Below are 12,394 nucleotides of genomic sequence, written 5' to 3'. Positions count from 1 at the left end.
ACGATCCATCCTTTCCGTGGATCGTGGTGCCACCTTTCGCGCCGTGGAAACACAACGGCGGCACGTGGCTCGGAAAATAGGCGCAGAGAGTCGTGATGTCCAAGTGGCGATTAACAGAGTATCGTAAAGAGTTTCACAATTGGATTCGCAACTGGAAATGCATCGATAATATTTTCCTTTTCTTTTCTCTTTTTCTTTATATCATATTATCTTTTATCTTCTGTTAATAAGTTTCGCAATAACACGTGGAACTTTCGTTCTTCCGGCCATCCATCGATCGTCGGAACCATTTCAGTTGAACTTGCACTTGGAGAAATCCATCTCGGGATGCTGTTCCATGAATCTGCGGGACAAAGTTTACGACATGTGAATTCGTTTCATTTAGTCTCGGTTACGAACGCCTCGGCGCCGAATTTGCGACCATTTTCGTACTTTTTGATCACGTCTTGCTTCTTCTGCTCGTCGGACGTTGGCAGGCCTAGCTCCTTCTGTCTCTGGTCGTACATCATCTTCTCCACCAGACCTCTCGTCTCACCGTCGAGATCCGACAGTTTGCTAGGCTCGGGGTTCACTTTCTTCGTGCTGATCTCCGGGTCAGAGGTCACCACGTGCGCCCACCACTGCATTTTGTTCACCTGCGAAAAGAATCGGTGACTCTTGCCTTCAACGAACTGTTCGTTAAACGGAATTTGCGTGAATGTATGATAGAACGATAAGTGTTGAATTGAAAGATATTACGTGCGAATGACTTTTCCAAAAAGACAAAAAAAAAAAAAAAAAAAAAAAAAAACGAGTCTAGAAAAGAATCTAAAAATCCTGCCAAAGAAATGTTTGCAAAAGAGAAAGGAGCAGATTCCAAAGCAAATCTGGAAAATAATCTAAAGAAATCCTTCCGGAGGAGATTTTCGTTATCTAACTCAATAAACACAGGATCAGTCAACGAGATGCCTGTCGCAATTGACCAATTATCGAGATACGAACATCACCGAGTCCTGTCAATTGGAGATCAAGCAAATAGTCGCTTAACCTTCGCCAAAATTTTTCAATACGGTGGTTCGACGATTCAGGGCCGTGTCAAGCAAATTCCTCGCTGGCGATCGATACCATCGTCGAAATCCTCGCTTGGACATGGCCTCGCGGGTTCACACAGCGATCAAAGAACGCGAAATCGACGTGTCTGTCCGACGTCACTCACCTTCTCCAGGTTGATAAGCAACACTTTTCCATCCTCGATCACCCACGTGGATTCCTCGACTTTGACTTCGTGTGGAAAATCACCGTCGATGATCGGCGGCTGACCCTTGACGCCGCAGGTCAACCGTTTCTTCGTGATCGTCACCGAGACGTCCTTGGGCCTGGCCGAGAAGTTCACTTTCAAAGGCACTTTAATCTGGAATTAGACGACGATCAAGGTTTTATTCACCAGCATTTTTCCATCGCCGATCGGATTTTTAATTCTTTAAACAGAGCGCGGAGCGAATGACTTGGCGGATTTATATATGTACATTCGAACGTATAGTTCCGATGATTACAGAACAAAGAGGTCTCGAGGAGTTCACTGAGAATCTTGTCAGAAAGATTCTGAAAGTATATCTCTCTGCTGATTTGGCATTTTTTTAATAGCATTGTGTATCTATATTTTTCAATTACACATTTAAAAGCGTAAGATAACTTTAGTCGCTGAAGTTAATTTTCTTCGTTCAATATTTTTAATATTATTTCAGAGAAATGATGGTTATAATTCCTGTGTCAATTCTATCCCAATCGAACGAGGGTTAATTGGACATGAAAAATCTGTTCGACAACGCGGCTCGCGTGTACTAATACAATCAATAAACAACTTCATCCTTTTCAATCGATAAAACCAGTAAAAAGAAAAAAAAAAAGAAGAAAAAAAAGAACACGTCGAGAGATTCTTCATTTAACCTTAAACCACACGATCTCTCGAACGAGTACAAACGACGTCCGTCCGAGTCTATCGTAACAATCGCGCGATTCATTCGATCGATGAAGGGATCGACACGCGGTTCCGCACGATTACCTTCTCAGTCCTTCTCGCGATTGCGATTTCATTGCACATCATCGTGATCCAATTCTCCACATCGCGTGGCCTTGGATTTCGGAAACCCGACTGCGAGGTGCAGCCTTCGCGACTGGACAATTTAGAATTCCCGAACGAGACAGTAGAAGAAAAAACTGAGAATTAGACTGTAAAAGAAAAAAAATTCGACAAAGATCAATGCACGTTTCTTTTAGGTACTTGTCATTCTGATATCTCGGGTCTCGGAGATTAATAAAAGCTCCAAGAGATCCTAAATACACGGAGAAACAAAGCTGTCATTGTCAGGAAAAAATTTTCGTTTCATTTCTAATCGAGTCTTTGTAATTTACGAATCGTGAGAACGCGAACGATTCAGTCACGAATCTGGTGGCAACGATTCATCGAGGTGAAACGTCCTCGGGCGGCCGATATCAGGAACAATTAAGCCCGCGAAGTTTCAAAATCCTAGATGATTCATCGACCGTGTCGCGTGTCACAATTACAACCGTTCGAAAGAGGAGGGAACGAAAGAGAAAAGAAGAGAGAGAGAGAGAGAGAGAAGAATGGAGATTACGAACGATACGAAGATTACGCGCGGTAGGATCATTATCGTCGTCATTATCATCATCGAAAGCCGTGATTCTCGCGTTGGACGTGTTCTTGGATTCCCAGCGACGACGATGAACACGAAGACGACGACGGCGACTATCGTGGCGACGCTGAGTGCAGCTGGAACGCACCGGTGCGTGGAAACGGATCATGGCTACCGAGTTTGCGCGTTAACAAAGTGGAATATCATTACGACGGATGAAACGGCAAGGAGCTCGTGTCTTCGAAAATTTAGATCGAGGCGAGAACACGCGAGAGAAAAAGAGGCGATTCGTATTTTGCAATTGCTTTTATGAGGATGATAAGAGACTTCTTGAAATATTCTGATGAATATCGACGGGTGTGTAATTCTTCTTTAATTTCGAGCATCATTTCGAAAACCTTGAATCACATGTAAGCACATGGCTAAAAGATTGAAGATAACTAATTAGGACCTTGTCTACAAACAGGTATCACGTCATTTAAAAATGAAATTCCTTTTTAACGAGTTATCGCTAGATTCGTTATCGTAACAGAATACCGTTGTTCTGTGATTGTACTAACTCCGGTTTTTTTATAGTATTTTTTTTAAATTTATAGTATTTTTTGAATCGTCGAGGATGAATATTCTAAAATCCTCGGGGAATTTTTACGCCAACGAAACATTTAGCGCGGTATATAGACGATTTAATCTAGGAAATTATGCAAGCGTGCGTATTTTTAATCCAGTAATCTTTATCTCCTCGAATGGTAATTCTTCTTTAATACCAACTACATCCTTATCGAACAGGTTTCACAGGATTCGAAGGAAAAAAACTTATATCGTTGAGCAGGTTGTACACAGAAATAAACAAGCGATCAAGCAGCTTCCGTTTTAAGCGTTCCCATGAGGTTCAGGTTAACTTAATCCTTCGATTACTCGAAAAGAAAAAGAAAAAAAGGAATACCATATCCGTTTCTTACAAAGAAGACACGTGAAGATCGTTGTAGAAATGAAAGTGTTTCAAACGAAACACGAACGTGAACTTAAAACCTTGTCCTTTGTAAGTCTGGCGAATCGAAAGTAACGCAGCCTTGGTTCTCTTCTGTGAGGCTAAGGGATGTACGTGAGTCAATTCACGTCTCACACCTAGCCGGTGCAATTCCAAGCAATCTTTTCAGATTCCAGTTTTTCAAAGTATACTCCAGTCAATCGTATCTTCTCCAGAATCTGAGTAAGAATTAAAACAACCGTTGCGTAAGAGTCCATCTTCAAACGGGTCACCTAGACGCTATAAATCTCTATATCCATCACAGAAAATTGACTCGAGTTTTCTTCAGAGTTATCTGCTTCTTTTTTGCGCAGTGATTCCGTTACACAAGAATTTATCGCAAAAAAAATTCGCGTAATCACGACCAATCATGCCCATTATACGAAAATTTATTCACACCACCTGGACAATTACCTCTCTTCCGTGCACAATTCGAATCGATCACTACGCACGCAAGAACGCAGCTCTGAAAAAGACGCAACAAATCTTTTCGCTCGAGTCAAGTGATCAACTGCACAACTAAGTACAAAGAAAAACGGCGCATCGAGGCGTCAGAAAAACTTAATCAATTCAATTGCACACGTTAACTGTAACAGCTAACCGCTCGAGAGATTACCGCCTATTTAACTGGATTCCTTATTACAATAATAATCCGCTAACGCAACATCCTCTCAGACTCATTAAACCGTTCCAATTACCTAGGCTGTACCACTGATTTTCCCTCGATGGTATATATATATATATATATATATATATATATAGGGTGTACCAATAATTCTGTTGGAAGTATAACACAATATTAAAACTAAAGCGTGGAGTTTGAAGTTTAAAGGTGCAAAAATCTACGATATAAGAAAATATACAAAGTTATTGAAAATTCGAATTTAATTTCACTTTCACGATTGATAAAGTTTGATTAACTTTTCTTTAACGCTAGAACTAACAAAATGTTAAAAGTGACCAACTTTGTAATTTTTGTTGGATATTTTACATCTTCGGAGATTTTAAACGATTTTTCGTAAAGTATATAAAAAAAATAAAAGTTTTCTACTTTCTTTACTTTAACATATCTGATGGAAATTTTCCGTTTTGATCGTCGATAGTTTCTAACGTTAGCTTCTCCTGCAATATCTTTCTCATTCGAGAACAACGAAGAAGTGGCAAGTGAAACGAAACGAAGAGAGACACCTGATGTACACGTCGTTTAATCGTTCTCGAGCGCGGTGATCGTTAGGCGAGAGAGCCATCGTGTTTCCGTGATTTCCACTCGTCGTCGTCGGCGTCGTCGTCCAAGTCATCTTCACTTTGCGCGTGTACTTGCGTGTACGCTTGCGAAATCCTTCTCCGCCTGTGACCGCCGCTCGTGTGCACACACGCGTCATTATGCACGGTTATCGTTTTACGATGGAACGCCGTCGACAATTTGCAATCGGGATGGGAGATCCCTGCAATTTTCAATCGACGCTCCCTCGTGCCCATTATCCCCGCCGCTCTCGCGGCACCGATCGTTTGTTCTTCGCGTTTTTCTGAACTTGTATCATCCGCGGATGCCGCCAGGTCACACGGCGCACGGCCACCGCGTTTAATATAGAGATTGCTCTGACGCGTTGCGCAACGCAGATGTCAGTGAACGGGTTCAACGTTTGCCTCGTTGCGAACGTTTAACCGCGACGTTCATGGTGACGTTCGATCTCAGACTGACTCGAGAGAAAATTTATTTTTTTTTCTCTCTTTCTTCGAGTGGACACTGGAATTAGTGCTTTCGGGAGCATTCTAATTTCAGAAGATTGGTAAAAATGAGTCAGACTACCTTATATTGGTGGAAAATTCAAAAAGTGATCTTCGAGATCGAGATTGAAACTCCGCGAGAGAGCGATTGCGGCACTGCCGGTGCAAGAACTGGATCGAAATAAGGAGCGCAACCCGACCCGGACGGGTTGGGGATTTAATCTGATTCGTCAATCAGCACGGGAAACGATGTTCGTTGGAGGACGGACGGACGGACGGACGGACGGACGGACGTATCGCTGGAACAATGAATTCCTTCTGCGGCGAGAACAATTAAGGGGCAACGGTGTGTCAGAGTTGCCGCGGTTCTGAAACGTAGCCTTGAATTTGAAAGAACAAAAGGATGGATTACGCTAACGAAATGACACGATATGAGAACGTTACGCGGCCGCGCTTTGTTTCCCATTGCACGCCATTCCATCTCGATTCCAAATGCACGCTGGAAAGGCCTGGCCGGAGTCCGATCAGACCGATCCTTTTTCGGAACTTTCAATCGCGGATTTACATTACACGGAAATTAAAATTACAATATTGTAGAGCAACACGGTGCATGGTAATTTGGAATAAATTGTCTTTTAAATTCTTGGAAAATTAACAAGTATTCGCATTTTCTTTTGTTGGAAATCAAATATATAAAGAGAGTGAAAGAATACAATGCGGAATTTGTTTCCTGCGTTTATGATTTATATTACGCGTAAATTAAAATTAAAATATTGTGGAACAACACAGTACATGGTAATTTGGAATAAATTGCTTTTAAATTCTTAGAAAATCAACAAGTATTCGAATTTTCTTTTGTTGGATATCAAATATACAAGGGAGAGAAAGAATACAATGCGTAATTTATTTCCTGCGTCCACACACGGTGAACAAGCTTGCAGTTTTCGTCAAGACAAATTGAACACGCGTTACAACATGAATAAAGTGTTCACCGGCGGACATTTCATTGAATAGGCAACTTTCTCCGGTCTGTTAACTATCTACGCAGCGATACCGACGCACTTTCTATTTTAAAGGCCAAATTTCTACCCGGTGCCGCTTATTAACACGATCGACGATCAACGATCAATCACGAAACTAATCTCATTACGACGTTCTCACAGAAATTCGTGATCTGCTGCAACTTCAACTTGTTCGGAAAACTTCCTCGCGAAATTTCAAGCGAGATCACACGAAACTCTTGTCGTAGACAGATTCGTTGGCTAGATCGAAGGTTGCAGCGCCGAGAACCGACTTATTTTGGCGTCTTCGCTGGAAACCTTGATCGAGAACCCGCTTATACGAATTGTTGCGCAATCGAATAGTTCCCTCGTTACTCATTGTGCTGAATAACGTGCGAAAACGCACGAAACTTTGTCGACATCGAACTCTTCCCTATCGTCATTCGACAATGAAATTTATTTCGCGATTTGCGATTGCACGTTTTTTCTTGAAAGAAGTACGATAGTTTAATCGATGATTGAATAAGAGAATTAATACCGATCAAGTAGATAAAGTACTCAAAATTTTAAAGCAAACAAATAAAGCTTTTTTTTTCCCTATTTTTCTAAATGAGAAAATGATGTTACAGATAATTACAATTTCGATTTTTAGACAGAATTTTCTTCAATATCAAATTAGACGACATTCTATTTGATTTACTTGAAGAGATCATTATTTCCTTTCGAAACCTTGACACGCTGTGAATTTTTAGAGTGTTCAAAGGGAAATAGATTTATCTCTGTACCCCCACCTAGTAGGAGAGACATAAAGATAGAAAAAAATGTTTCAAGATACGTGAAAGATTTTCTCAAATGTTGAAAGATTTTCTAAACTTTCCAAACATCTTCGACGCTCAAACACCACCGGTATTGAAGCATTTTCACACTCCAGAAAATCAACAGTGACGAGACACACGTCGAGTCACGTACTACTGGAAGTTCCACTCAACACGTCGTAAACTTCTGGTCGCCATTCCGAGGAGGTGATTAGATCGAGCCAAGGCTGATGGTGTAGATTTAATATTCATGTGACGAATACACGGTCAATAAGCAGTACCATCGTTGGATACGGTGTTAAAGAGACATTGACATAGTAACGCAAGCGCCATAAACGCTGGCAAAATTGAACATCGATGATCTAGCCTCCGTATTACATATATATGTAGATTCGTGCCTCTCGATAAATCTGTTTTTCAAACACGATCATCGACTGAATGATCTCTCTCTCTCTCTGTCGTGGAGAATCATTTTTTGCTTCCGAACGAACGAGGTCGTAACGTAACAAATAGATAAAAAGCCAGTCATTAGCTCCTAACTGATTAACATATACAACATTCGCATACGATAATGTGCTTCAACGCGAAACGATAATATTAGTCTTTCAACGAGTGGAAACTGTGTAATTCAATGCTTGGAAGTGTGTTTTTCTTCTTGCAAATTGTTTACGAATTGAGTCATAAGAATCGTGTGCGCTCAATTACGTGTATGTTGGGAATAATATATAAATTAAAGTCACTTATTTATCACATAATTAAGGTAGTATCGATCCTTTGCAACTACCTGTAATCATCCAGCGAAACTCGAATCTTTTGCAATCTGAAAATTTCAATGTAGAATCCTAAAAATCTATGCTACTCTAATTTTGTCTATCATCGTTGTCTACTGAAAAAAAAAAGAAAAAAAAGGAGAAGAAGGGAAGAATTAAAAAAAATGTTCACCAGTGAAATTCGTTCACGCTGAGCTCAGTTTAAAAACAAAAAAAGAAAAAAAAATGGATCCAAGGACCGAAACTGCGGTGAAAGGGTAGCGAAAGGTATCGGTCGGATAGTTTCCAATTTTTTCCCCGACGTTTTCACAGCCGGCGATTTACGTTCGTCCGATCGGACAACCTTTGATTTGCAAGGACGCGATTTCCTTCCTTTCGACGTCCGATCATTTCACGTGAATAAATCACGATAAATAGCTCGTCGCGGGCGAGCAAATTGCGAGCAATGATCATCCACCGTCTTCGACGTTAATTGGATCATTATAACGATACGAATTATCCACAGCGATCTTACAATCGGCATCGAACGATCTTTATATTTAACCGAGTTTGATTATTAATCCTGACGTGCACAAATTGATATCTATCTGAAATCCTTTGTACCGTTACGACATTGTTCATCGATGAATTGAAGATCAAAGAAAAACAATTTCTCTCGTAATTGGAATCAAAGAGGAAGTGACGAGAATCAATGAAAGCCGATTGCTGGAATTCACTTATCCTTATTCCTTTCCTCATGATTGTCAATTTAGAGATTGAAATTTTAATTTAATTTAACATTTGACTGCTACATTTGTATACGGGACAAAATATTTCTATAACATGTAATAATTTTTATAAGATGTTACATTGCAATTTTAGAAAGTCTATTTTTCAGTTTATAATATTATTTAATTAATTGTGTTCATTTTAATTACATGAGAATATTTATAGAAATGAAAACGGTTGACTGTCGAAGCGTAAATTGGATCAATTCAAAATAATAATAATAAAAAAAAAAAAAAAAAACAACACATTGAAATTTAACGATTAATCTCGATCGATACAGGCTGATACTTGAAGTTCTTTGTACCGGTACAACGCTCGCGTCGATGAGGAGAGTTTCTTTCACAGAAGGGGACAAAGAGATGAAAAGCAAGGCGGAACAATGAGATCCGACATTATCTCGAGCGTTGATCATCTTTTATCAATGCGGTCGTTAGATCCCATTCCATTCAAGGTTGGCCGACTGCTCTCGAATGACGAAATGCATTTGCATTTATCGGGACGATCGTTTTTTTTTGCTCCCTCGCCGATAAAGAATTTCTAGAGCACATTGCGCGCTCAATGTTGCACCTCGGCAAGTGTAACACGCTTCACACTTCGTCAAAGCTTCGCCGATCCACCATTTTTTAGTACTCCTCGTAGAATAATTGGCCAAGTGTGTTAATCGGCGAATGACAAATGAGTTGCACGTTCTTCCTTCGTGATTTTACAATTTTACAATGAGTGGAAAGACTGTACTTTGTATTATAAAGTTAATAGGTGTCTAGAAAATTTTTGTTCGAAACTTCTAGTTTCGCAACGAAGAACGAAGTTCCATCAATGAAACTGAACTTCGGTTTACGTAATTTCATCAATTCCACCGTAATTAGGAGATAAATTCCAGCGGAGATTAATCGAACGTTGTAACAGACATTCTGAGGAGAACAATTTCTCGATGGGACGCGTTTTTACTGAAATCAGGATACAAATGACGGTGTCGTCGCGAGGAAACGAATAAATCTATTTATGTATCGATAAGTACGAGCTCCTCGCTCAATATTCAAAATTTCACTACGCCATCGAACTAAAGTAGCGATAATTTGTCAAGTCACACATCCATTCGAAACCTCGTTGTACTCTTGTGTATCGCGACGAAAGATATGTGAATTTAAGAGAGCCGTGAAACAGAGACGCAATCAAGCGAATGTTCATAGGTTCTCGACGATGTACTCTCGTGCACGCGAACGAATAACTCACTGCAGAACACATTTACAGCGCGTGTTTGTATAGGGGATTCGTTTATAATGGATCGTCGTGTTACTCGAAAATTTGACACCGGTGTCCCCTGAAAGAGCTGCCACTGATTTACAAGCGGAATACTTAATCTTCCAGTAGTCAAGTTCTTGAGAGTGGCCGTGGAACGATAAAACGACGCCTCGAAACCTCCCATCATCTCTCTCGACTCGTTGTTCGATTAATTCCAATGCTGGAATTGAAACTTTGGTATTCGCAAAAATTCGTTCGCTGCAATTTATTCGATACTCTTGGCACGAATGTTTCTAATTCACATGATACTTGCACGTTCAAATTTCATTTGCGATTATTGTATGTTTAATTACCCGAACCGAATGGAGCCAACGTTTCGTGCGGCGATGACATCAGCGATGGCAACTGCTTTACAAATTACTGGGACCATAAAACTCGCGGGTTGCAAAAGCGGATTGCATATAACATTCCTAAGTCTAATTAAGGAACAAATCGTTCCGGCGGCGACACAATGAAAGTGAAGTATGTTGACGTACACCTCGCGCGAGGTAAAACGTTTTCGTTTCGTTTCTCTGCCGTTATTATTTTATTAACGCCAATAATAGCTTCTAGACTTAATAAGAATTTTTTCCTCAACTCTTCTCCTATATAAAGAACAATTGGACCATAATGGAATAATTCTGATTGTAGGTGAAAATAATAGAACAATTCTGATCGTAGATGGGCACGACAATAATCGTAATCGACATTGTCTTCGAACGTTTATTGGAACAAAGAACGAAAAAAATAATTCCTTTTCCGAAGACATACTTCACTCTGCAGCAATATGAATAACCCACTAATCAAAAATTTTTAGGTCGTTGAACTAACAAAATTATCAAACCCTTGTTCACCTTCGTTTCGAGTCTATATCATCAACTCGTCTCGTCGCTTCGACGAATACGCACGGTCACAAAGGAGGAGAAGTATAGTTGGCAAAGTTGGTGGAGTGCAAGCGAGAATAAAACGGGAGAGGACAGATGGAAAGATGGATGAGCATCCGCGGCTGCACGTTACACAGGTGCGCTAGGTGCACAGGTGAATCGTGGCGTTTCTACGAAAGCACGTGCACGATACCAAACAGCCTGCAGAGAGAAAGAGAGAGAGAGAGAGAGAGAGAGAGAGACGAGAAGAGATACGAGGCCCAGATAGAAGTGGCGCGTGCGCCTGTGCATCCGGCTTGAAGAGTTCTCGGACACGCTCGATCCACAGCGAGCGGAGAAAACAGCGAACCGTCTTTGTGTAATCGGTTCGGATGCGAGGAGTTTTATTATATCCGGCCGATACGAATAAAAGCGTCGGAGATTCAACGGAGAATAGGATTCATCTTCTTCTTCTTCTCGTTGTCGTGCCCTGAAAAGGCGAACAACGCGTGCACGTGTTCCAAGCACAGGTTCCCGACGACCAGCGTTTTGTAATTTCGTTAATCGTTCGAGCGAGCCAGAGCGATTAAGTAATGATGGAAAGCCCGGGCTGCAACGAGCGAGCCCGAGCGTACGCCGCGATTTTTGTTAGATGCGCCTCGATAGGCATCCTCTGGCTCGGAGTCGCTGGCCTTCGCGGTTCTTCGATAGTTTTGCAAGGCTTCGCGCGCTCTTCGTCATTTTCCCTCCCCTCGTTTCCTCTTCGAGGAATTTCGCTTTCGCAGGGTTTCGCAGAAGACCCAAAAAGGGGTTACGCTCTATTTTGAAGATTGGGATTTTGGTGATTCGCTTTGGAGAAGATGGTAAATCGAGTCACTTTCTAAAAGTTTAAAAATATTCTCCGTGCCGAGAATCCGAATTTTGATGTCAGAGTGATGTTCAATTGTTCGTAAATCGTAGTGAACGTTAATCGTCTTACCAGCAGAATATCGCAGAAGAAGCGAACACGGCTGAAAGCAGCGTCGAGGAATGCGAATCGGCGCGTAAACAACGATCGGGAGTGATGGGGCGATTTTTCACGGGGGGAGATGGCCAGGTTTCTCGGTGATGGACGAGCGATCGACGAGGACGCGGTTGCAACGTTTGACGTTAATCGATGGAAACTTTACAGCCCGGACGATATATGTATGTTAGCGGAGAGGCAGGTGTTGGCATCGGTCGCTCGGTCGAAGCGAGCGTGTTGGTAGCGGGTTGGTTCGCCGGCAAAAATTCCAGGGGTCCGGGACCGGTTCCTCCCGAAAAATTGGTGCCGAGCGGGCCGTGTTTCGGGTCAAAGAACGGCCTTGCCTCTCCGTGCTCCCTTCGCCGCCCGTGCGCGCTCCCCGCGTACCTTTTTCGCGTCCTCGTGCCCCACCGCGCCGCGCGATACATCGTGGTTCGTATCGCCACCTCGACGCCAGTGGCGTAACATTACACGATCGTTCGAAATAAAAAAAAAAAAAAAAAAA

The 12,394-nt window shown here is 41.6% G+C and overlaps 1 protein-coding gene across 1 annotated transcript in view; it reads right to left on the bottom strand.

Moving 5' to 3' along the window:
• Window positions 1–189: 189 nt before the first annotated feature.
• The window catches only part of LOC122536779 (nuclear migration protein nudC), an 83,958-nt gene continuing 71,753 nt past the window's right edge, over window positions 190–12,394 (bottom strand). Inside the window, exons 5-7 of the mRNA XM_043669450.1 lie at window positions 1,196–1,390; window positions 433–635; window positions 190–343 (exon numbers count right to left, since the gene is read on the bottom strand). Of these exons, the coding sequence (XP_043525385.1) occupies window positions 292–343; window positions 433–635; window positions 1,196–1,390 (450 nt within the window). The 3' untranslated portion in view covers window positions 190–291. The remainder of the gene's footprint in view (window positions 344–432; window positions 636–1,195; window positions 1,391–12,394) is intronic.

The sequence above is a fragment of the Frieseomelitta varia genome, unplaced genomic scaffold (assembly GCF_011392965.1).
Source record: "Frieseomelitta varia isolate USP_RPSP 00005682 unplaced genomic scaffold, Fvar_1.2 scaffold_871, whole genome shotgun sequence".
NCBI classification, from domain to species: domain Eukaryota; kingdom Metazoa; phylum Arthropoda; class Insecta; order Hymenoptera; family Apidae; genus Frieseomelitta; species Frieseomelitta varia.
Note: the sequence above shows the minus strand (reverse complement) of the source record. Positions and strands in the feature narration are given on the sequence as shown.